This window comes from Prionailurus viverrinus, chromosome F1, assembly GCF_022837055.1.
Source record: "Prionailurus viverrinus isolate Anna chromosome F1, UM_Priviv_1.0, whole genome shotgun sequence".
NCBI classification, from domain to species: Eukaryota; Metazoa; Chordata; class Mammalia; order Carnivora; family Felidae; genus Prionailurus; species Prionailurus viverrinus.
Window position 1 is genome coordinate 40,245,389 of NC_062577.1, and position 22,547 is coordinate 40,267,935.

Consider the following 22,547-nt stretch of genomic DNA (forward strand, 5'->3'; position numbering starts at 1 on the left):
AGACACACAGATCTCTGTCTTGAAATGCTGTCGCATGTTGAGGGAGAATTCAGTCTAGAATTTGGGCCTTGGAGGTCATGTGTTTCCAACAGGCCATGGGGAATGGAGGCTAGATTGGAAAGGGACTTGGGGATACAAGTGCCTGAGGACAATTGCATGTGGGCCCCCGGCACAGGGGCGGGGAAAGCTAGAGAAAAAACAGACAGCATCCCCAAACATTACCACACGGAATCTGTACAACTTAGGTGTCCATGCTGAGGCTGCAAAAACTTAAAAAATCTAAAGAATGACAATCCTATGAAATAATCTCTAAAAACATTTATTAAGGCGATCTAATGAGATCGCCTGCATTTCAGGTATCTTTGCTGTAATGGTCGGTTCTCTCAGATCTCCTCCGTTAGATGTTTGCAGTCGGTCTGCGCTTGCTCAGTAAGACCCCACTTGGAACCATCTTCAACCACGGAAACAGTACTTGAATGTTCCACTGCATTGTGGGGACAATGTATGCGGTAGTTTAACTCAATTTTTAAACCATGTCTTTATTCCATTTACGTTTCTTCTCCATTAAGACCATCTCGTAACTTACCGAGTTATTCATGAAACTGACTTAAAAAAAACTTAGAAGCTTATACTTCGTACTATTATGAATTGCCGTATGACCAACTTATATTAGAAGTGGGTTTAGGTCAGTTGTACATTTTAAACTCCTGCAGGGTAGAAGGCAGTTAACTGTTTTTGGAGACCTGGCCGGTGCCTTGCAGCCACTACAAGCTCCCCGCAAATTTCCAAAATTTCCACTAGGGGGCGCGACCACCCCCATTGAAACCACTGGTAGGTTAAGAGCTTCCGCTCTGAAGTCAGAGTGGGCCTGGGCTTCCTCCTAGCCTCGGGAGACCTTGGACACTTGATTTACCCTTTCTGTGCCTCAGCGTCTTGGGTGAGAGTTGTATCTGTCCCCTAGAGTTAGAACGCGGACTGGTGAGTAAGTGCGTGGGGAGGGCACGGAACCGGAACCGGGTACCGGTTCACAGTAAACACTTGATGAGCCATTGTTCTTACTCTTCCAGTATAGTTATGATCATTGCTCTTGCTATTAATATTACTAGTGTTGGTATACTATTAAATGCTGTTATTGAAAGACTTCTCTCAAATGTGGTGCTTAACTGCTTGCACAGGTGTATAAAATAGCAGTTAGGAATATTCTCCACCCCCCCCCCCCCCCCCCCTTCCCGCCACCATGGAGCTCGCCTGTGAGGTTGGAAAACGGAACCGTCCTCAAACTGGGCCCTCCCATCCTGGTTCCCTGATGGCAGCGCTGGGTACAGGTGTCGGGCCTGGACGGGCTGGTCCACAGCCCACACTCCCAGAGAGGAGCCCCTTCTTTTAAAAAGATTTTTTTTTTTAACGTGTATTCATTGTTGAGAGAGAGAGACAGAGTGTGAGCGGGGGAGGGGCAGAGAGAGAGGGAGACACAGACTCGGAAGCAGGTTCCAGGCTCGGAGCTGTCAGCACAGAGCCCGACGCGGAGCTTGAATTCACAGACTGCAAAATCAAGACCTGAGCTGAAGTCCGACGTTTAACTGACTGAGCCACCCAGGTGCCCCTTCTTAGGAGCACCCCCCCCCCCCCCCCCCCAGGGAGGAGGTTGTGGGCCCTGGAAGGCTGGAGCTGGAGGAATAGAGGTGGGGAGGGGAGGGACATCTCAAAGGGCTGGACAGCAGGGGCCCTGGTGATGTCTTTGTCGAAGGCAGTGGAGGTAGCAAAGTGGGAGACTGTCTTTGGGAGACGTTCTCTTTCTTCCCCAGGGGCCTACACCACGTCACCACTGCCTCCTCACATTTGTAGATGAATTTGAGTTTTCAGAGTTTTCATTCGTGTTCCCATTTGACTTTCTCTAGAGCTCCGTAAAATGGTGGTTGATATCCCCATTTCATGGACCAGGAAACTGAGGCTCAGGAACTTTGGTGACTTGTCCAAACTTCGGCAGGGCCAGGAGCAGGGCCAGGAGGCAGCGGAGGCTCAGGGATGAGGGGGCTGTGGAGTGGGCCTCGTTCCCTGGCCACAGAGGCAGGATCCGAAGACTGGTTGCCTGCCTGAACCCATCATGCCTCTCTCCAAGAATAATACATGACCATGACGTTCCAGAGCAGCACTCTTTGGAGGGCATTCCGCTAGGTGCGTTTTCACTTACATTTCCTGACTACCACCCCCGTTTCCAACCCCAGCCTGGCTTGATTAGAAGGCTGATCTGGGCTGGGAGTTGGAGCAGGCAGAGATCCATGGGCATTGTTCTTTTCTTTTCTTTTTTTTTTCCCCCCCATGGGCATCGTTCTTGGACAGGAACCAGCCCATTTGTGGAGACAGCAACACCCAGCCATGTCCTGTGCTCTCCTGTCCCACCACCTCCTCTCCAAGCCTCCGGCTCTGGCCCCGAGGGAACTGCAGACAGACACAGGCCCTGGAGAGCCGCAAGTTCTCCAGGGCACCTCCTCCAGCTCCAGTGGCTTTTCTCTTGAGTCTGCTTCGATCCCAGTTCTCCCGGATTCACAAAGGACCACAGGGCGTCTAGCTCTCCTGGGGATGTGACAAAACCCCCAAATATACTCCTATTGTTTGTTAAACACACACATGCTCTCTACTAGCTCTTTAGGAAGGAGAACAGGTGTCCAGAGTTTGACATCAGCCCTTAGAACCAGACTAAAGCAAAATCAGGAATTGAAAGAGGCCTGCCTTCCCCTTTCTTCTTTCTCAAAGTTCTTCTCTACCTTGAACCATTAATGCCTCCACCTCGCCCGAGACATCCTGCAGGGACCCAGCTGAGGCCTGCCACTATCCTGGGCTCACTCTCTCTTTCTACTCTCCACCGCATAGAATTCACAGGCCTTCTTGACTATTACTCAAGATTTCAAATTGAGAAGCTCTGATAAAGTCCTTCACGCTGAGGATCCATAGCTGATAATCACTGAGTACCTGCCAAAGGTCATGGGGTGGCTTTTCTGATACCCCTCCCCAAATCATCTACCTTGTTGTCCCCTCAAGCAGAAGTACAGGGCACTGTGCAGTAATTGAGAACACCTAAGAATTTTCTTCTCCTGTAGTTCTGTCAGTCTCGGAGACGAGTCAAGGGAAGTCTCCAGGATCTGAACACTGATCTAATTAATGCTCGTTACCCAGGACCTTGCTTGGGACACGTCTTGATTCGGGGCTACCCGGACAGAAGAGATGACCGCGGTGGCAGCATACCACGGACCCAGCTTTGCTTTTAGCCACAGGGAAGGCTTCACCCCAGACCCTCTCCCCTTTTCTGCCAAGCTTGTAAGCTGCCCGGAACCGCGAGGCCAGCCACAGGCAGGCACAGAGTGAGAGACACACGGCACGTGTACAAACCATTCATTTTATTTCCTGTATTGGGTTTATACAAACTTGCAAGATACAAATGCAGAGCTCACTGGGATTCTTCAGTACCTAGATCTAGAAAGAATGCTGCGGGGCGGGGGGAAGCGAACGTTCACTCTCAGTCAGGAGGCCCCTCCCCGGGGAGGGTCTTGTTGGCTAGAAAGATGCTAAAAGCAGCTGCTACAGATGTTTGGTCCCCAACAGAGATGCCCTCTGTTTATCTAACTTTAACTTTTCTTCTAAGGTCACTTTTATACTAAATAAAGACACTGAGATCATACATTTCCTTGTATGGTTTATTGTCTAATGCTAGCAAATCAAATTGGCCCCAGTATGTGCATAAATAGATATATGTATATATACGTATATTTCATATTTTCCTTAGTTTTAAGAGCTGCCAGGTGGGGGGTGCCTACAGGGGAAAGGAATTGATTCCGTCTTGCTATTCTCAGCCCTGCCCCAAGACCATGCCTCTCCCCAAGGCAGGAGAGCAAGTATGCACAGCTTGCGACCTCAGAAAATCTTTAAAGTGACAGTAGCGGTATTTGATTACAGCCTCTTGGTTATTGATCAGGAAGGTAATGTGCTAATTGGGAAGGCCCTAGAATAGTAGCCAGGGCTGTCTCCCGGTGGGTCACTTAGCCCTGGGCCTCCGTCTGGGCCCCGTTCATTCATAACAAGATGCTCCAGGCTGGGAATAGGGTGTTAGTAAATGTCAGAGTTGGGAGGTCAGGCTTCAAATGCTGGCCAGGAGCTCTGTGACAGTCCCAAACCTTTGATTCCGGATCTGGACAAAAGACTTCCATTCTGCCCGAAACCTTGCAAGGCAAGAGCCCCTTGCCTACTTTGTGGGCGGATAAGAGCGTGGAAGGCCGAGCCGGCGGAGTTCAGCGCCCCAGCGGCAGCCCTCCAGATGAAAGTCCCGGGGGGCTTCCTGGGCAAGGCTGAGATGTTACCTTGTCCGTGGGACTCGCTTTAGCCCAGAAGCTGACTTCGCAGTCTGGATGCCAGACCGAGGTACCGTCCCCTTATCAACAGCCCCCAAAGGAAAGGTCACAGAGGGAGACAGAGGTCGTCGATGTGACCCAGACCGGAAAGGGATCAAGGAGTGTGAGAAGTCCGAGGAACTTGAATGTGTCTGTGCTGAAGGACCTGTGATCCCAAACTGTTTTCCTTTGGCCTTTGCACTGCATCCTGGCTCCATCGGGGAACAGAATTCTTGGTGCTGTTTAGCATAGGCTGCCATTAAACTGTCTGCCCTTTCCAGCAGACCGATGAAGGGAGGAGGTCCAGGAGCACATCGGGGGAGTGTGTGTGCCCGCACGGGTGTGCTTTTGTGCACACAACTGTAAACATTTCCTTTGAGAGGATTCACACCCCGTAACCTTAGACGGTCATCAAGAGTTGACAGTTGTAATCAAATCCTTAGACCAGGACTTCCAAGAGCCTGGATGCCCTGGTAAGATGCTCTCTGGGTGAGCTCTGGGGACTGGTCCTTTGCAGACTGGAGAATAGGAGGAGGAAGCTGCCGGGGGGTGGGGGATGGGGTGGGGGTGGGGGGATAGGGAAGGACACAGGGTCGGACCTAGAGGCAGCCGCCCCAGTCTCCTCCTACCATTGGCCAATTCCATTTAGACATTGCACATTTTGAAAATAGATTTGCTTTTATAATAAAAGCGTAAAATAGATCTGTCTTAAAATAAGTCTGTCCTCTCCCCTTCTTTGGATCAAAAGGCATGGGGTGTGGCCACAACGTGCTAGGTAGGAATGGCGTGGGAAGTGAAGGGGAGAAAACGGGCCTGGGCAGGAGTTCTGGGAAAGGACCAGACATCCAAACAAATATATATATTATGTATATATCTATAATATGTATAATCTTCATAAAACATATATTAAGGCATGTAAAGCAACATAAAGAGCCAGCTTTATGAAACAGGAGGTGAGAGCGAGGTGGCAGGCGTTAATCCTTGGTATTTCACATGTAGTTCTAAAAATACCACTTTAAAAAAGGAGAGACGGACAAAGAAAGGAGAAGGCATGGAAGGCCCCCAAAGAGCCGTTTCTTGTGGGTGGAGAAAGGTGCCGGAATGAGGGAGAGGGCCAATCCCGCCCGCCAGTGTGTAGGGGAGGGAAAAAAAAAACAGGTTTGGGGTGCTCGAGCTGTGCTAAAGATGGGAAATGGAGCCAAAGGTCACGGTCAACACCTCTGCTAAAAGTGAAGTGAAATTCCCCAGCCTGCAATCCCGCAGAAGCACGAGAATATCCTAAGCACCTAGAACAGTGCCTGGTACATAAAAGGTGCTTGATAAATATTTGTTGAATCAACTGCCATTTTTACTTGCATATGAACCAGTAACTGTCCCAGCCGTGAAGGGGTGGAGAAGACTTGGCGGCAGATAAAGTAGTCGTTCTTGGGAAGTCTCCGGGCATCAGCTCTGGCAGAGAGAAGGCCCAGGGGCCGAGGTTTTTCCCGCTTCACTCTCTCCCCTCCCTCCTCTCTGGCTACAGTCCTCGAAGACGAGCCGCAGAGGAGGAAGAATGAGCTTTGCTTCTGTGTCTCCTCCACTGGCCTCCCTGGGTAGGTGGATTGTGAGACAGCCAGGCCGGAAGGGAGTCCTTCCACACAGCCTCATCCGGACGCCTGGAATGCGGGGTGGGGTCCTAGAATCTGGCCTCCCAGATTAAGGCTGTGCTACCTCTCCAGGGCACTCGCTCAGCTGGCCCACAGCCCATTCCAAGGGGAAGGGGGACAAGGAAATGTCCCGAACAAGGTTAGGAAAGGCCCCAAGGCTGACTACACCCTACAGAAGACAGGTCCTTCTCTCGGACCCTGAGCCTAGTAGGGGGAGGCAGACGCTAGGCCCAGACCTAAGAAAGAGGCATCTTCCAACCTGCTCACCCACACCAGCATCCCCACACCTTCGTCCCCACGGCCTCAGGCCCCCACGTGCTTGCTGGTGGGTCCTCCGGGAGCCAGTGTGCGGGCAGCCCGCGGATGTGGGGGACCCGGTGGAGGAGCGGAGCTGACAGTCTGGCACTGTACTTGGCACGAAGCTAAGGCTCCATCCTGGGGAAACCAATCCTGTACCCCCTCTTTGCATCTCTGCCTTGTCCTTTTTCTTGCAAACGATTCCTGCTGCTTCCTTGTCCTCCCTCCCACTCGCCTCCAGCTCTCCCTTTCTCTCTTCTACCCCTTCTCAACCTGCCCTCAGACGCTGCACAGACCTGCGTGCTGCTCTCTACCCACAGCCAGCACTGTCCCCTCCGGGAGCCGAGGAGCCTCTCCCCACGTCTTGTCATCTTGTCTTTGGCTCAAGCAGGGTGGTCAGTCTCCACTGGACCCCCAAGGAGCACCCATAAGCAGAGATGTGTCAAAGCCCTGGGTACAGCCGGGGCAGTAGGGTGGGGCTGGTGGGGGAAGGACATGATGGCAGGTGCCGTCCTCGGTGTCAAGAGGGCCCAGAAGAGGCAGAGTGTCCATCTTCCCCTAGTCCTAACCTAAGACGGCCCAGGGCGTCTCTCCCACCAGGGCATCCTCTTCATCAGGAAATGTTCCAGTAAGGCCATCACCAGCCCGGGCAGGGCAGGGCCAGGCCTAGCTCCCTGTGACTTGGGCACCAGACAGGAGGGTGCTCCCTGCCCGCCCTCTCAGGCCCTGGCCGAGGACCACCATCTGAGTAGCGAGGGGCTTCGGGGCCGGGCGTGGCGGGCATGTGGACACTGAGGCATCCTCTCGGCGGCAACCCCGGCCCCCAGCCTGGCTCCCTGCAGCATTCCCACGGGAGCGCAGGCGCGGGGGGCCGGGGTGGGGGACCAGGACCTCGGGGGGCAGAGGCGGCCTTCAGAACGTGGCTCTGTGCAGCTTCACGGCGTTGGCCTCGGCCAGGGCTTGCACTAGAGAAAAGAGAAACGGGTCAGAGAGGTGCTACCCAGACGAGAACCGACTCCAGCCAAGCTTCCCCGGGAGACAGAGGTCTTTTCCTGTAGAACCCTGCGGAAACCCGCCCCACGCCCCCAACCCTGAGAGGGGGACAGATGAATGGAAGTCCGTGTTCTTTTCCACCTGCCTGATACTGAGCGGCTGTGTGCGAGGGGAGAAAAGACGCACAGCCTTTGCTACCGTTTCCAGTGTGATTTTAATTTACAGGAAGATCTGGGGGTGACCTGGGGGCTTCCGAGGCAGGACCGCTGTGCATCTCAACAGGTAGAAGGCTTGTTGGCCGACAGAGGGACAGCGGGGGCCTCAGCTCTGTCCCTGTCTGCTTCTGGAGAAGCAAAGCCCGCGGGCACTGCGGTACCAAGCAGCGGCCCTGCCAGCCGGGGCCAGCCCAGCACTGCACGCGACGCCGGAGGGCTCAAGCAGGTGGAGGGAGGGGAGGGAGCGGTGGGGGTGGGGGGGGGGCACTGGGGGTGCGGGAGAAGCGATGTTGGGATGAGGGGTGTGGATGGCTCACGGGGGTGGGGGGCGGGGGACCCACTCCCCCGCGGTGGATGAAATACAGAAGAAAAGTTCTTACGTCAGAGCTCAGACCCGCATGGTATGGCTGCTGTCGGTGCCCCGTGGGGATTCAGACGATAGGGGGTTGGCTGGTGGAGTCGGGGAAGCAGGGGAGGTGGGAGGGCTTGGGGTGGCACATTGCACTGGAAACAGAAATGAACAGGGAGGTGAATAGGGGTGGGTGGGGGTGGGAGGGGTGGGTGGGTGGAGGTGGGTGGGGGAGGGGCGGGGAGGCGGGGCACCCAGAGCAAGCGAGGCCCTTCCCCAGGCGGCGAGCCAGGCAGGAGGCAAGCAGAGAAGGGAGCTGAAGCGGAGCTGGCCTCGTTCCCGGGCGCCACGGAGGAGCACGGGGTCCCCGGAGGAGACGGGGCGGTTGCGGGCTCTGCTGAGAACCAGTGTGACCGCGGCCGAGGCCGGCCTCTCTGGGCGGAGGCTCCGCTCCCGTCCGCGCAACGGGGAGATGGCGCGGAGGGGACCAGCGACGGCGCCTTATACACGGTGGTGTCGTCGCTAACGATGATGATGAATAGTGCAGTAAAATCACACTAGCCCAGATCGTCAGGCCCCCCCATCTGACGACTGGATCCAAGTTGTCACCGGGGTGGGGGAATCCCCTCCGTTTAAACGGAGGCTTCCGGCAGGGTTGAAGTGAGCTCCGTGAACTCAGACCAGCTCAAGGTCTTGGAAACACGGCCCCGCTATCACCGGGGAACCCCCTTCTCCTCAATCCAGGATGGGCAAACTTCGCCCCCAAGCCAAACAAATCATTACAAACCTTAAAGTGGTGACATCTGAATTAATGGATTTTACTCTAATTATCATTATGATGCCATGCTGAGACTAGCCAAGGGGAAGGGCAATGGGAAGGGGGGTCGTATTATGAGGGACCAGCTCTGTGTGGGCTCCAGGCCCCTGGGCACCCCTGTGCGGCTGTGGGGCAAGGAGACCGGCAGACAGAACGTCCTCACTTGGCCTCAGAGGAGAACCAGACCTCACCCAGGGTCACACTGTTTCCTTCAAGAGAAGGATCCTGGCATCGAACTTCCTAGTCCCTTGCTCTCCACCCTGCCCTCGGCACAAGAGAGGGGGCCGGGGCAGCTTCCACTGCATATGTACGTACACCCACAGTTGTATATAAGACCTGGAACTTTCTCGTGAGCGGGACGTTGTGTCTGCCCACACACAATACGTAGTTTGTGCACAGGATCCGATAATACCTCCACACGTGCTGCAAACCTCTCAGATATGTGTGCGCGTGCACTTCCAAATCTGTTCTCTTCCACGTGACCCAACACACGTGTAACTTCACATACAAACACACTCACAAACGCTTTCGAAACACACAGTTGTGCGTCTGTCTGTATCGCGGACCCAATGGTTAGTTATGTGGCAGCTTCGACTTCTAAAATAGTCAAAAAGATGGAAAAAAAAAAAAACAACCAGGCAAGGGCTATTTCAGGAAAGCCAAATTGATGTTCCAACGTGCATGCAGTGAGGCTCTTACACTTATTCATAGATGAGCTCCTTGGAATCCAGTTACTTTCATTCCTATACAATTCTTTTTTTTTTTAATGTTTAAAAATGTTTTACTTATTGTTGAGACGGAGAGAGACAGAGCATGAGCAGGGGAGGGGCAGAGAGAGAGGGAGACACAGAATCCGAAGCAGGCTCCGGGCTCTGAGCTGTCAGCACAGAGCCCGACGCGGGGCTCGAAGCCACGAAGCGCGAGATCATGACCTGAGCTGAAGTCGGCCGCTTACCCGACTGAGCCACCCAGGCGCCCCAATTTCTATACCATTCTAATAGCTGTTGACCTGCTGGGTTTCTACCCCCCTGGGAGATCAGAAGCAGGGAAATTAGGGGAGGGAAATGAATCAAGAGACCTACTGACAGCTAGACTGAGGAGGAAAAAGTCTTTTGCAAAATTAGATACAAAACCTTTAAAAGTGTAACAGTTTGGGAACATTTAGCATTGCTACAGTCTGTACCAACTGTAGCCTCCAAGGGCATTCCCTTCAACAGATCCACAAAATAAGGATATTTACAATGATACTAAATTAGCAAGAGCAAGCAAAATGGGTTACGTTAAGTATAACTTCCTTAGGAAGGCAGAAAAGTACAAAATACGTATCAGGAATGTATGCGCTGCAATAGTTAAAATTCACAAATGTAGCAGCTGTGGATTGGACAGATGTGATACTGTTACTGTGTGTCCACAAGTACTACCCCATCTGCATGCATAAGTAATTGGTCACGGGGTGCCTGGGAGGCTCGGTCGGTTGAGCGTCCGACTCTTGATTTCGGCTCAGGTCACGATCTCATGGGGATCAAGCCCCATGCTGGGCTCCGAGCTGACGTTGCGGAGTGTGCTTGGGATTCCCTCTCTCCCTCTCTCTCTGCCCCTCCCTGCTCACACGCTCTCTCTTTCACAAACAAATAAATGTCACACGTGCTCTCTCCCACCCTGCACACAAAGATACATCAGTGCTGCCACGTGTACATATATACGACATACACACAAGTGCGTTTTATCATTCCCGATGCTGCAAAAAAAAAAGCGCCAATCACACACAAACACGAACGTTCGTAAACGCCATCTCCATCCTTATATTGTACGCTCACCTACGCATATGTAACTCGGACGGTGTACCGAATGCCACCTGTGCTCATAAATAATGGTCTCCACACCCTATCCGTAGACATCTTGCACACGTATACACTCACGCTTCACACCCGAATACACACAGATACGTGCGCCTCTGCAAACACCACCCGAATACAGACACCGCACGGGACATCGTGCCACACACACAAAAAATTGCCACGTCTTCCCGTATACACCATTCTTGAGTCTGCACACACTGGGCACACCGACAAGCGCTCCAGCACTCCTTACTGACCACACGCCCAGGCTCAGGCACCACGCCTCCATCCTGTGCACGCCGCCCTGCTATTATGGCCCCGGGCCCAGCACTCAGGTCCCGGGCTTGGACCTATGCCCGCACGGCATGTGCCCAGGGACAGTCCTCGCTGTCCCTGGCAGAGCAGCAGCTCTGGGAATCTGGGCCACGAGCCAAGGGGCAGGGGGGACAGTGGGCTCAGTCTGAGGTCTGGCCCCGCTGTGCCATTTTTTAAATAGTTGGGGTTTTGGCAAAAGCGAAGCGATAGTTTGCTTTCAGCGCGTAGACCCTGAAATGTAAGCCGGTGTCTATCAAGAGGGAAATCTGATAGGCTGGGGTGGGTTCTGTTTTCATGGAACCTTTGGCTGGGAGACTACAGCCGAGAGAGCCAGGGGCTGCGGCGAAGGCAGAGGGAAGTTTTAAAAACAGTGTTGTATGCTCTAACCCTCGAAACAGGAAGTTGCCTTCTGCCCAGAGCATGGGGAATTTGATCTTTGGAAGATTCAAGTTCACTTTACGGCTAAACTACAGAGAGGTTAGCTAGAGGCCTCCGTGCAGCCAAACTGGTTTTGCCGCCCTTGGCTGCAGGATGGGGCTGTCTGAAGCCCGTCCCTTTCTCATGTCCTCGACTCCAGCCCAACTGACAGCTTCTTTCTGAAATATCGCCCCCCCCCCCACCCCGGGCAGGGGGGGGGTCTTCCTCAGCCACCCATCTAATGTCCCCTAGACTCTAACTGCCAGTAGGTTCTTCCTCAAGGCGTACTCAAATCCCCCTTGTGGTTGCCCTCTGGTTTCTAAAAATATCGATATTTAAAATAGTTGGAAAAACCACAAACAGACCCTACTTCTCCTTCAGCTATTGCTATTTCAATGAGCCACGACCACCGTCACCAACGCCACCACGACTACACCTGGCTAGCATTTATTGAGCACCGACGAAGGGCCAGGCACCGCGCTAGGTGCTGAGCATTTATTGTTGACATCCCTTGCACCACCAGACAGGTACTTTGATTTGGATTTTACAGAGGAGGAGATGGAGCCAGAATTCAAACCCCTCTTAATCACCAGCACGAAACGCCATGCCTTCCACCGGGCTCCTGGCCACAGGCCTGACCTCGCCCAGGGTACCGTCCCTGTGGCCAGCACCCCTGTCTCTGCCTCTTCCTCTTCCTCGACCAAAGCCCTTGTAACCCTGGCATCCTTCCTGGGCCTCCCTCTGGACTGGCCCTCAAAGTTCTTCGTCTCTGTCCTCACCACCTTTTGTCTTGAGGAGGAGGACGCGCTCCGTTCCCCCCCCAGGCTTCATGACATAATCGCTGTCTTGGAGCCTCGTCCGTTCTTCCTGATTCCATTCTCACCTTCTCTGGGGCCATATCTCAGGCTGGCTCCGGCCTCACCGTGTCTACCTGGAACCCTCTCGCTTTCGGGTCAGTGTGAAGTCCACTCGTCATGCTCATCTTTAATGAGCAGAAAAGTGGGTTCGGGTCAGGAGCCAGGCTGGTGACTGTATCACTCTCAACTCTGCGGCCACCTAGAGCGTCTCCACCTTCCCATGTGCACGCGGCAGGAAAGGGCCATGAAAGGAGGCCCTGATGCCTGGCCCTCACTCCATGCCTATCACTCCCAACCAGACTCGGTTATCACCTTTTGGCTGTGCCTTTCCTCGAGCTGTCCAGGGGGTGGGGGTGGGGGGCTCGCTTGCTTCCTGCGTGGCCTCTGGCCATTCCTCTGCGGAGCTGCTGGGAGGGTCACCATGGCTCTGAGCTCCTGGACGCAACTCTGGCCCCTCTGCACCCCGCGGAGCCTAGCACAGTACCTGGTGCTCAATAAATGCTTATCCTGATCTTGACGGTCTCTCTGTCCCTGGCCCCCTCGCAGCACTGAGCTTCCTCCCCTGCACCTGGTCAGCCGGTCTCCCTGGAGGAGCGAGGCCCGGCCCCTCTCACCAGACAGCATGCGGCCCCTGCGGGAGGCCTCGGTCGCCAGGGCACAGGAGATTTCAATCCGCTTCTCCTGCTCCTGCAGCTGGCTCTCTGAGTCCTGGGGCACGTCCACAAGGTCCCCCTCGCCGACGGGCACCACGTTCTGCATACTGAGGAGGCACAGACACACAGACATGGAGTGGGGGGCGGACGGGACGGTCCCATTGGCTTGGGGCGGGGGCCTGTGGACTGAGGTTGGCAGGGTGGCCGGAGGCCTGTGAATGGGGTGAGTGGGACCCTGGCCGAACACATTTCGGGGCCCCTTCCTACAATGTTTTAAAATGGATCAGAAGGTTCAGGTGAACATTTAGGGCGGCCTCGACGAGGCAGAGAGGTCACCAGAGGGCAACCCATCGGTTTGTCTTGACGACAGCACGTGCCTGCACCCAGCTGTCTTTTTGACCCCCGACGGCGGCGGCGGCGGCGCGGCCCCTGCCACGGGCCCGGGCCTGGTCCGCTGCCTCGAGCCACGGCCTCCACGCGCTCTCCGCTGGGGAGGCTCAGGGCTCCCACTGGCATGGGGTGGGGTGCTGGATTCGGTGGCGCTAATGTCCCAGGTGCCCTGGGTGCCTGGGTGGGCAGATGTCGTCGAGGTTCACCCAGGCCCGTTACCTGGACTTGGCAATGAGCGTCTTGATCCTCTCCACCTTCTTCTGCTTCTCCTTCAACTCCTCGGGGCTCAGGGGAGTATCGGGCTCCAGGTCAATGTACCGTTCAGGGATGAGGACTTTGTCCGGCGTGGACAGCTGCGGAGGGACCTGGGTCACCACCCCCATCCCACCCCCTTCCAGGCTTCCTCCCCCTCCGCCCTCCCGGACTTCACTCACCTCCTTATTGATGTCCACGTCATAGTGCTGGGGCTCCAGCTCCATTTTGCGGAGCCGGGCAATCTCCTCCCTCGGCGTCTCGTAGGCCTGCCCACCAGGCTCCTCTGCCCGCAGGGCCGCCTCCAGGTTGGAGATGTCCACCTCGTGGATGCTGCGGTGACGGCGCACCTAGGGGACAGCACCGCCGTGACCACACGGGGCCCCTGTCCTGCTGTCGGCAGCCATTTCCCCTGCTACCCGTGTCTCCAGACAGCGCAAAACAGGCCTGTGTCCTCCCTGCTCGTCACGCCCCATCCGGCCACCGCCCCGCGGCCCCACCGCCCGGCTATCTTCCTTCCGTGCTGTTTGTCCAGAGCGGGGACGCCTGCAAAGGCCCAGACGCAAAATCTCATCGATAGGTCTCGTCAGTACTTGGTACTTCGCATCTGGCTGTAGCCTGTGTTCCCATTCTGTGCCATACGTTTTGGGCAGTTGATTAGTGTGCCTGACACTGGCCTTTAGTTGTTGCGTATCAGAGAAGCTCCAACCCACCAGGTAGAATGCAAGCTGGTTGAGGGTAGGACTTACGAATCGTAATTTTCCTGTATTTTTGAAATGTGGTGGAAAGAAAACTTAGGCAGGTGCCTGGGGCTACTCCCAGCTCCACACTCAATAGCTGTGTGGCCCAGGAATCCTTAATTTCTCCTGACTTCGTGTCCCTGTCTCCCAAACGGGGGTGATAATTCTGAACCTCGCGCTGCTGAGGGACCCGAATAGAACAACACGAGGTTTGGGAACGGTACCAGGTGACAGGGTGGCATCGTGATTATCTTCAGTATGTATCTTTCAATACATAGAAAACGCTCTAGAAACTGCGTGCGCGATGCCTCTCTCTGGGCGGTGAACTTCGCACTATTCTGTGTTAAGTGAATTGTGTATACTTCATTTCCACTAAAGCAATCAACGCATTCTTTGGGGGGGGGGAGAGTTATTTTTCTTTAAACGCACAAAAAGGAATACTTGTTGCAGTGAATCGTCTGCCTAGTGGGGAGAAGTCTCCCCCCCGCCCCCGCCTCGTTCTCCCCAGGTGCCCAGGTGCCCAGCTTGGGCCCTTCCCAGCCCCTCTCCCAGTGCCCCACACCCAACTGCCCCGGCCCAGGCTGGTCACCCACTGGGAGTGGACACTGTTGGCAGATGCCGGGCCAGGCCCGTGGGTCGCTGCGAGGACATTACCACTTTGTAGGCGGGCCGTGTAGCAGGGTCGGGGGCCGGACTGGCCGGGAGCTGCAGGCTCCTTCGCTTCTCCTTCATAGAGCCGCTCTGGTGCCTCCGCATGCGGTCGATCTGCTCCTCCACACTCATCTTGACCTTGCCCTCGCCAGGGAACACGGCACTCTTGGGGCGCTCCTGCTGCAGGGGGAGAACGGGGCTCTGACACGTGCCTCGTCTGCCCTCCCAGCTTCTTCATCTGCCCTAATCCCTTAGATTTCCCTTCTCTGGGAAGCCTGTCCATAGCGGGTTAAAGAATAGCCCCTAAGACATACGTCCAGGTCCTAACCCCCTAGTAACTGTGATTGTGACCTTATTTGGAAATAAGGTTTTTGCAGGTGTGATTAAGGTAAGGATCTCAAGAAGAGAGCATCGTGAATTAGAGTGGACCCGAAACCCAATCATGGGGGTCCTTGCAAGAGACAGAAAAAAAGAAGACGGAGTAGAAGGAGATGGGAAGGTAGGAGTGCCTACTGGGGTGTTGGGTCTACAGGCCAAAGAACAGCAAAGATTGTCTGCAATGCCAGAAGCTAGGACAGAGGCACGGGACAGGGTGCTCCCTCAGACCCTCCAGAAGGAACCAACCCCGATGATGTCAATTCGGGACTCCTGGCCTCCACAACTCTGAGAGAATAAACTTCTGTTGTTTTAAGGCCCCAAGTGTGGGATGCTTTGTTAAGTTCCTGGCAGCCCTCGGAAACACATCTACTGCCTTAGGTCGGCTCATCTGACCCTGATTTTTGCTGGATTTGTATTTCATCGCTGGCACATTATAATAATTTTGTTCAACATCCTTCTATCCTTCTCATGAATTAGGGCCAAGGCAAATTTGAGAATTGTTAGGAAGATCAGAACAATGAAAGTAATGTGTATCTTCCTTGTCCCTTGTCCCTCGATATGGCTTCCTGAAGGAAGGCTTCTCCAGTGGAGCTGTTGCCCCCTCCTATTTGTCCTGCCTTCCTCCACCCACCCGGGGGTTCTTGATGGTGGACAGATGGGCGGACACAGAGAGGCCTCAGCCCAGCTCAGGCCCACTCGGGCCTCGGCGCCCACAGATTGTACTCACCCGGGAGGAGAGTCCGTTGGTGAGCCCATCGGCACTCCTCCTCACCACCCTTGACGGGGTTACCTCTTCATCGGTGGGCGACTTCGTCCGAGGCGGCACAATGCCAACTGTAGGGAGGCAGAAGAACCGGTGGGCCTCCTGGAGAAGCAGGAGGGCAGACACACAGGGGAGCCTGCGTCTAGAGGCGGCTCAGTGCCACCTGTGGCCGAGATGGGTGGGCACTCACTGTCTTTGGTCGTGATGAGCACCTCTCTGGGCCGCTCTCCGACTCTTGGCCTTGCGTCTAGGGGAGGATGGGACAGGAAGTACCTTTGTTGAGAGCTGTCTGCTTCTCTGCCTCCGCCTCTTGCCTGGTGGGCACCAGGTTGATGTCTCTGGCGGTGTCCAGGGGTGACGTCTGGTGGGGGTCTTTCTTGCTTTGCTCATAGCTTGCCTTGGGCTGGGGAGGAAAAAGGAGGAGACCGTTGGTGCCCTAGGGACTGCTGAGGATTTGGCCCCCAGGGGTGTTTCTTTGTCTTGCAATGGTTGGAGCACAGACCCTTGAAAACAGGGGATAAGGAAACTCTAAGTGAGCCAGCTGGGAAGCAGGCAGGGGTGAGATCGAGCCTCCCACTCAGGCCACCTTAAGGCTGGCCAATGCTGGCTCATCTTGGGGAGTGAGGGCTCAGGGCTTCCAGGAGGCCCTCAGCAGAGGCCCATCAGGGAGGCCCCTCAACCTGACCAGTCCTCTTGGCAAACGCCAAGAAGCACAGACTCTGCTGTGAGCCAGAGAGGAGGAATGGCCAGAGGAGGGGTCTATAAGGCCGAGGATCTCTGAGGATTCTGTTGGAATCGCACCCACAACTTAAGCGAAAGAACCAGCTGGGCTTTGGTACCAAGATTCTGGGCGACGGAAAAGTGCGCTTAGCTTGAGGGCTCGCAGAATCATGAGACTCGAAGGGGCTTCAGATACCACCTGCACCCCCTTTCGCCCCCATCGTGCAGCTGAAGAGTCTAAGTGTCAGTGAGGTGCACACAGAAAGACTGGGCCAGAGGCCAGAAACCCCAGCTCTAGTCCAGGGAGAGAGCACAGGTGAGCCCCATCGCCTCCCCTCATCTGGAAAGCGTGGCCTGCTTTGCCCCCCTCGCTGGCAGCCCCTCGGGGCGGTGCAGATACGGCAGCCGAGCCAAGATGGAAATACGGTTCCCTGTTTTAGGCGCAGGACTCTTTCTACTCACCGTGCAACCTCTTGCCAGCCTAACTGTACCTCTCTCCTGGGAGAGGGGCTGGGGAGCCAGAACGGGGCAGAAAAGGGGGCCCTGTATTCTTACATCCCAGGGCCGAGGAAACCCAAGAGGACACAGGCAAGGCAGAGACAGAGACAGCACAAGAGGACCGGCGTCTGAGGCGGACAGGAGCAGGAGGGGATCGGAATGGCACCGGTCGCTGCGGGTCCCTGGCCTTTCCTGGCCGGCTGGTGCTGGCAGCCAGGGGCTGCCCGGGAGCCGCGGCACGGAGTGGGGCAACTCACTGTCCCCCTGTCCACAGAGAGCACCAAGGGGAAAGCCTTCTCCGCCATCCCTTTCCTTATCCCAGGGTCCGACTGGGCAGCTGTGGGAAATGACTACTGGAATGGGGAAAACGGCTCCGTGTCCTGCCTCGCCCCCTCGCCTGGCCGTTCGCCCCGCTCCCTCCGCCCCTGCCCTCCAGGACCCAAGGGTGCTGGGTACCTGACCCCTGGCTGGCTCGCCACGGCGGTGCCAGGAAGGGGAGCTGGGGTACGGCCAGAAGCGGCTCTCGCTAGGGAGTGGAGGCACGTTTGGAGGAGACTCCAGGGGGACGTAGGCTTTGGGAAGGGGGGGCCGCGGCGGGCCGGGCTCCTGAGGCAGAGAGAAGCCAGAGCATTAGGAGGAAGGAGAGCAGCCGCTGTGAGAGCAGGAGAAAAGAGCGTTAGCAGGCGGACAGACAACATTGTGGAGACCTGCGGCCCCCATCGTGGACATCCGGGGCCCTGGACCACCAGACTCCCACCCACCGCCCGGATGGAGCTCCAGCTCCGGAGTGAACTCTCAGCCCGGCCTCAGGGCCCTCTTCAGCAGAGCCCCCGCCTGCGACTGCGGCCCCCACCGTTCCCCCATTTTGCTCCAAAGCTCCCTGCTCGCTGTCTCATCATCGCGCTGGGCACATTCGTGCCCCTGTGTCTTTGCTTCTGCCGCCCCTCCTGTCTGTGATGCCTTTCCCTTGTTCCTCTGACCGTCCCAATGCCTAGTGGCCCAAAGTTCCACCGTCTCTTGGGAATATCAGAGCGTTTATGGGCAATACCGAGACACACACCGCCACGCTCCAGAGGCTGGCTGTTTCCTATAAATTGGTCTCGGTCGGCACCGGACGCTGGGCTCCCCAAGTGGAGGGCTGTGGGCACACACGGGCACATGTCTGAGAGGGCCTCACACCGTCCCTGGCCCCTGGGAGAGCCCCTGTAAACGCCTGCTGACTGGCTAGGAAACTGCTCCCCACGCTGACTCTCCACCCTCTCGTGTGCTGGAAAGCTCCGGATTTAAATCCCCACTAAGTGGTATCTTTGTTAACCATCCTGCTGTTTGGGAAGAGACTTCCCCGGAAGGAAGCTAAAGATGGCAAGTGCAGATGAGAGCAAGGAAAGGAGAAATCTGGAAGGAGGTCCGCCAAACTGGGCGCAAGACGACGACTGCCTCGGACCGAGAGCCAAAGCTCTAGGACTGGCGGCCTCTGGGGCAGGGAGGGGCACAGAATCCGGGCCTTTCAGGCAGATGAGGACCTGCTCCCCTCTCCCCCGCCTACCTTCTACTCCATTTTCTCAGCTTACCTCACTGGATCCGGGCTTGGTGGGGGACCCCTGTGAGCCGGACACCAGTGAAAAGGGGCTCAGGGGGCTGGTGAGACTGGCAGAGCTGAGAGGGCTGGCGGGGCTGTTGGAGCTGTAGGTGGCCGTGGGGCCAAGGCCTCCTGGGGGCAGAGGAGAGGAGAGGTGAGGGATGATAGGGTAGGGGTGTGGCCAGGCATGTGGATGGGCTCCACAGGTGGAGGAGGCAGGGGAGGACCCAGGGACGTGGGAGGAAGGTTCCAGGGCCACCTTGGCCCGCTGAAGGGACTTATTATGGGGGCTGGGGTGCAGGCTGGCCGTGGAGAACTGTGCAGGGACAGGGGACGATGACGGACGGAAAGGACACTGTTGCCTCCGAGATGTCAAAGAAAGCCAGCCCAAAGGGCTTCAGGAAGACATTAAGGTAGCGGCTTCGGATCGCCAACGGGCCCATGGGCTTAGGGGTGGGGAGAGGCATAGGTGCTCTTTGACCTTTTCTGGGGAGGAATCTAGACCATCAGGGGCAACAGTGTCTCTGAGGGGTCTGGTGCATTCTGGGAGGAGAGGAGGGAGTAAGGGAGTCGTACCTACCCTCCCGGGGGAACATTCTGGAGGCCTGAGAGGGCCCTGACTAGCTCTGAGCTCAGCGTAAGGGCCTGGAGAGGTGGGAGCTGACAGATGTGGGATGGACGCCAGAGACACCAGAGCATTTCTGGCGAGCGTTTCAGGAGGCTGGTGGAGAAGGCACCCACCTCTGTGCTTGGCCGTGTCCGTGCCCCGGGACGGGTTATTTTTCCTCAGCCCCTCCATCACGTCCTGGATCCTCCAGATTTCCTTCTGGATTTGCCGGTTGAGTACCTCATTCTGAAACAGCAGAAGAGCAGGTCAAGGGAGGTGGCCGTGAGGAGCGTCCCAGCCTCCTCCCTGCATCCCTTTGGGCCGGCGGTAGACAAGAGCCCCGTGCGTACGCGCACTCTGACGCACACACAGCCCTCCAGCACGTTCCTCTTTCTCACGGGAAGACTGTGCCCCCCCCTCGGCTTCTGCCAAATGGAATGCGGGAATTGCCAGAGGAGAGGGCCCTGCTATCACAGTCAAGAGCCCCGTTGGGTCAATATGACTCAGCTTCCCCCAGGGAGGTCAGGGTGGTCTTGGAGCAAGTGTCCCTCTAGGTGGCCACTATGGGAGCCAGTTATCAACGGCGAGAGTTCCCCACTTACTAAGATTCTTTGTATCCAAACAGCCCTTTCGTAACACTCACGCCCAATGCATGCCTACACACTCATGGATTCTATTCGGTTAGAATTGACACTCTTTGAAAACTGACAGCTGCCACTTAGTTAGCGCCCGACCCTCCTCCGTGCCGCGTACCAGGCTCCGCGCTAAGTGCTTTGCCTACACTAACTCATCTCGGCCGCACCAGAAGTCTGCGAGGCAAAAGTGACAGGTGTCCCGACTTTGGGGATGAAGGGATGTGCGCCCAAGGCCGTCCGTTAGCAAGCGGTGCGACCACCATCTGAGTCTGGGTCTATTTGTCTCCAGAGCTGGTGCTCAGAGTGCTTTCCCACCTCCTAAAATGTTCGTGTTGAAAGTGAGCCTTGCCCACAGGACACGGTGGCATTCGGGTGACCTGGACCAAGAGGGCCTTCACCGCACCCTCCCTAACCAGCTGCAAGCGAGGGTGGTGGTAAGTTTTGTTGCCAGGAGGAAAACAGGGAAAACTGGGGGCATTAACCACAACAGAGAGACAGGGCTTGCACAGCTTGGGTAGATACGATTGATCGAGGCAAAGGATAAGAATTCCCCAAGGTGGATGAGTCCAGCCTCCTGCCTCCAAGCAGAGCGTTCCTACGCCCTCCTGGGAAGGAAAGCCTCTTTCCTATCTTAAAGTTCCTGGGTGGCTTCTCCTGTACTGCCCACTCCTTCTGAGGTCACGAGGGATAGCTACACGTATACCCATATCTATATCCCCGTAGAGACCTATACGCTTGTCTAGACCGACGCCCGTGTCCGTATTTATGTGTTAAATCCTTTCAGTCATAAAATACCTTCTGTCTAACCCAGCTCTCTTGTGTTTCAGCTTTACTCCTTCCTAATGATTTGATGGAACTAAAGAAGAATCCACATTATCTTCGTCCTGAAAGCGTCTGTTTTAAGCGGACTTGAATCCTGTCCTTTGTCTCAGGACCAACTCCCTGTCTCAAGTCTCTGAGATCTCTAAAGCAAGAGAGGAAGCCATTTTGGTCTCTTGTGGCCCTAAGGAGAAGGGAAGGCATGCCAACCGCCCCTCCCCTGCGCAGGGGCCTTCTTCACCTGGACGTCCAAATTGAGCTGCTCCCAGAGGTCGTCGTGCAGGGCTGAGACCTCGGATTCAAGGTTCTCATACTCTATGGTGCTGTTCGTCAGGGCCTGCAAGGGCGGGTGGGTTGACTGAGAAAGCGGCCATTGCCGAAGCCTTCCTCCCATCCCGCCGCAGGGCCCGGGGCCAAGGCACCTGGGGTCTGGCAGGGCGAGGGAGGAGGGCACAGAGGGACAGGCGGAGAGGGCCCAGGGCTGAGACATTCTGATGACAGCCAAACACTGGCCTTACAAGAGGCGCAGTGGCCCATCGTACTGCAGGCGGACACAGGGAAACCAGAATCCTCTCCAGACGTGGGGGTAGGCGTACGTGGGGACCGTACGATGCCCACACCCTACTGTTCTCCCCACACTGGGTGATACAAAGTGGGAGGGCAGAAAGAGAAAACCCAGAGGTGTTTGCTTGCTGGGGGTTAGAGACCTTTCTCCCTTCTGGGCCACGTTTTCCTGGGCCTTTGGCCGCCGCAGCCCAGAGCCATTATCCAGGCAGTGCGTACCGGCCGCAGGGTCGGCCCCGTACCCACGGGAGATGAGGGAGGTGGCATTGCCGCCGGTGTCCTGGATCTCCAGGGGAGAGGACAGAGGCAGGCAGCGAAGCTGTGAGAACAGCCGAGGAAACGAGTAGCCCTCGACTTCACCCTGTCCTGATCGAATCCCGGTGCAGGTGCGGTGTGTCAAAAAATAAGCCAGTTTCCTCGGCAGAGACTACGGATCGAAGAGGCCGGCATACGCACGGCCGCGTGCAGGGCGGAACTAAGGTCTCGCGTTTGTGCCCCTTCTGGCCAAGAGCCCCCTGCTGCTCCTGCCCGCAGAGGAGAGTCGGGAGCTAGAGGGCACAGCCTGGGAGGGGCGGATCTCCTGTCGGGGTGCCCACGGGGGCGGGGGGGGGGGTGGTACCGTGGTCGCCTGTGACAGCTCCACCCGAATGTTGATGAGCTGGTTCTGCAGGGACTCTTTTTTGCGCAGCAATTTCTCCGGGTAGGCGGGCTGGTTTCCAAACATCTCCAGTTCCTGGTGGGTCCCCATCAAGGCACTTTCCAGGCTCTCCTGAAGAAGGGCAGGGGACCGGCTGTGAACAGCCCTGATAACTCCTCTCTGGGACTTTAAGAGGCCTGAGCCCCAACGGTTCAGCCCAGCAACTTGGTGGCGGTTGTCCTCCCTGGCTGGGGCCCCCTGAAGAGCTTCAGCAGTTCCAGGGGAGGGCGGTACAGAGGTTTATGACAGAGCTGTGTCAGCTTAGGGCGGAGATGGCAACCCACACCTCTCCGAGCCGGCCTCTCCCGCCCCCCACCCCACCGTCCCCACATGCCCCCAACCCAAGGCCACCCCTTGGCTCTCACCTTCTCAGCTCGGAGCTGCTGCACTAGCCGGTCCTGCTCCCTCACCACCTTGTTCTGTTCACACAGTTTGCCCAGCAGCTTCTGGGGGGCCCGAGGGGGTCGAGGGAAGG

The 22,547-nt window shown here is 56.3% G+C and overlaps 1 protein-coding gene and 1 long non-coding RNA gene across 7 annotated transcripts in view; one reads left to right on the forward strand and one right to left on the reverse strand.

Annotated features, from left to right (window-relative positions):
• Positions 1–862: 862 nt before the first annotated feature.
• On the forward strand, positions 863–3,479 carry LOC125155823 (uncharacterized). The gene is made up of 3 exons (XR_007148367.1): positions 863–978; positions 1,899–2,175; positions 2,341–3,479. It is a non-coding gene; the product is annotated as an uncharacterized LOC125155823 (long non-coding RNA).
• A 154-nt stretch (positions 3,480–3,633) lies between these two features.
• Positions 3,634–22,547, reverse strand: part of PLEKHA6 (pleckstrin homology domain containing A6) — a 143,184-nt gene continuing 124,270 nt past the window's right edge. For 4 of the 6 annotated variants that reach the window (XM_047841541.1, XM_047841540.1, XM_047841538.1 and 1 more), the window contains 14 exons: positions 22,438–22,518; positions 21,995–22,144; positions 21,053–21,148; positions 19,492–19,603; positions 18,743–18,882; positions 17,628–17,777; positions 16,227–16,356; positions 15,918–16,024; positions 14,816–14,992; positions 13,604–13,771; positions 13,389–13,522; positions 12,741–12,886; positions 7,914–8,037; positions 3,634–7,290 (listed from right to left, as the gene is read on the reverse strand). In XM_047841541.1, the coding sequence (XP_047697497.1) occupies positions 7,922–8,037; positions 12,741–12,886; positions 13,389–13,522; positions 13,604–13,771; positions 14,816–14,992; positions 15,918–16,024; positions 16,227–16,356; positions 17,628–17,777; positions 18,743–18,882; positions 19,492–19,603; positions 21,053–21,148; positions 21,995–22,144; positions 22,438–22,518 (1,707 nt within the window). In that variant the 3' untranslated portion in view covers positions 3,634–7,290; positions 7,914–7,921. The remainder of the gene's footprint in view (positions 7,291–7,913; positions 8,038–12,740; positions 12,887–13,388; positions 13,523–13,603; positions 13,772–14,815; positions 14,993–15,917; positions 16,025–16,226; positions 16,357–17,627; positions 17,778–18,742; positions 18,883–19,491; positions 19,604–21,052; positions 21,149–21,994; positions 22,145–22,437; positions 22,519–22,547) is intronic. The other 2 variants (XM_047841543.1, XM_047841542.1) reach the window with 2 other exon arrangements.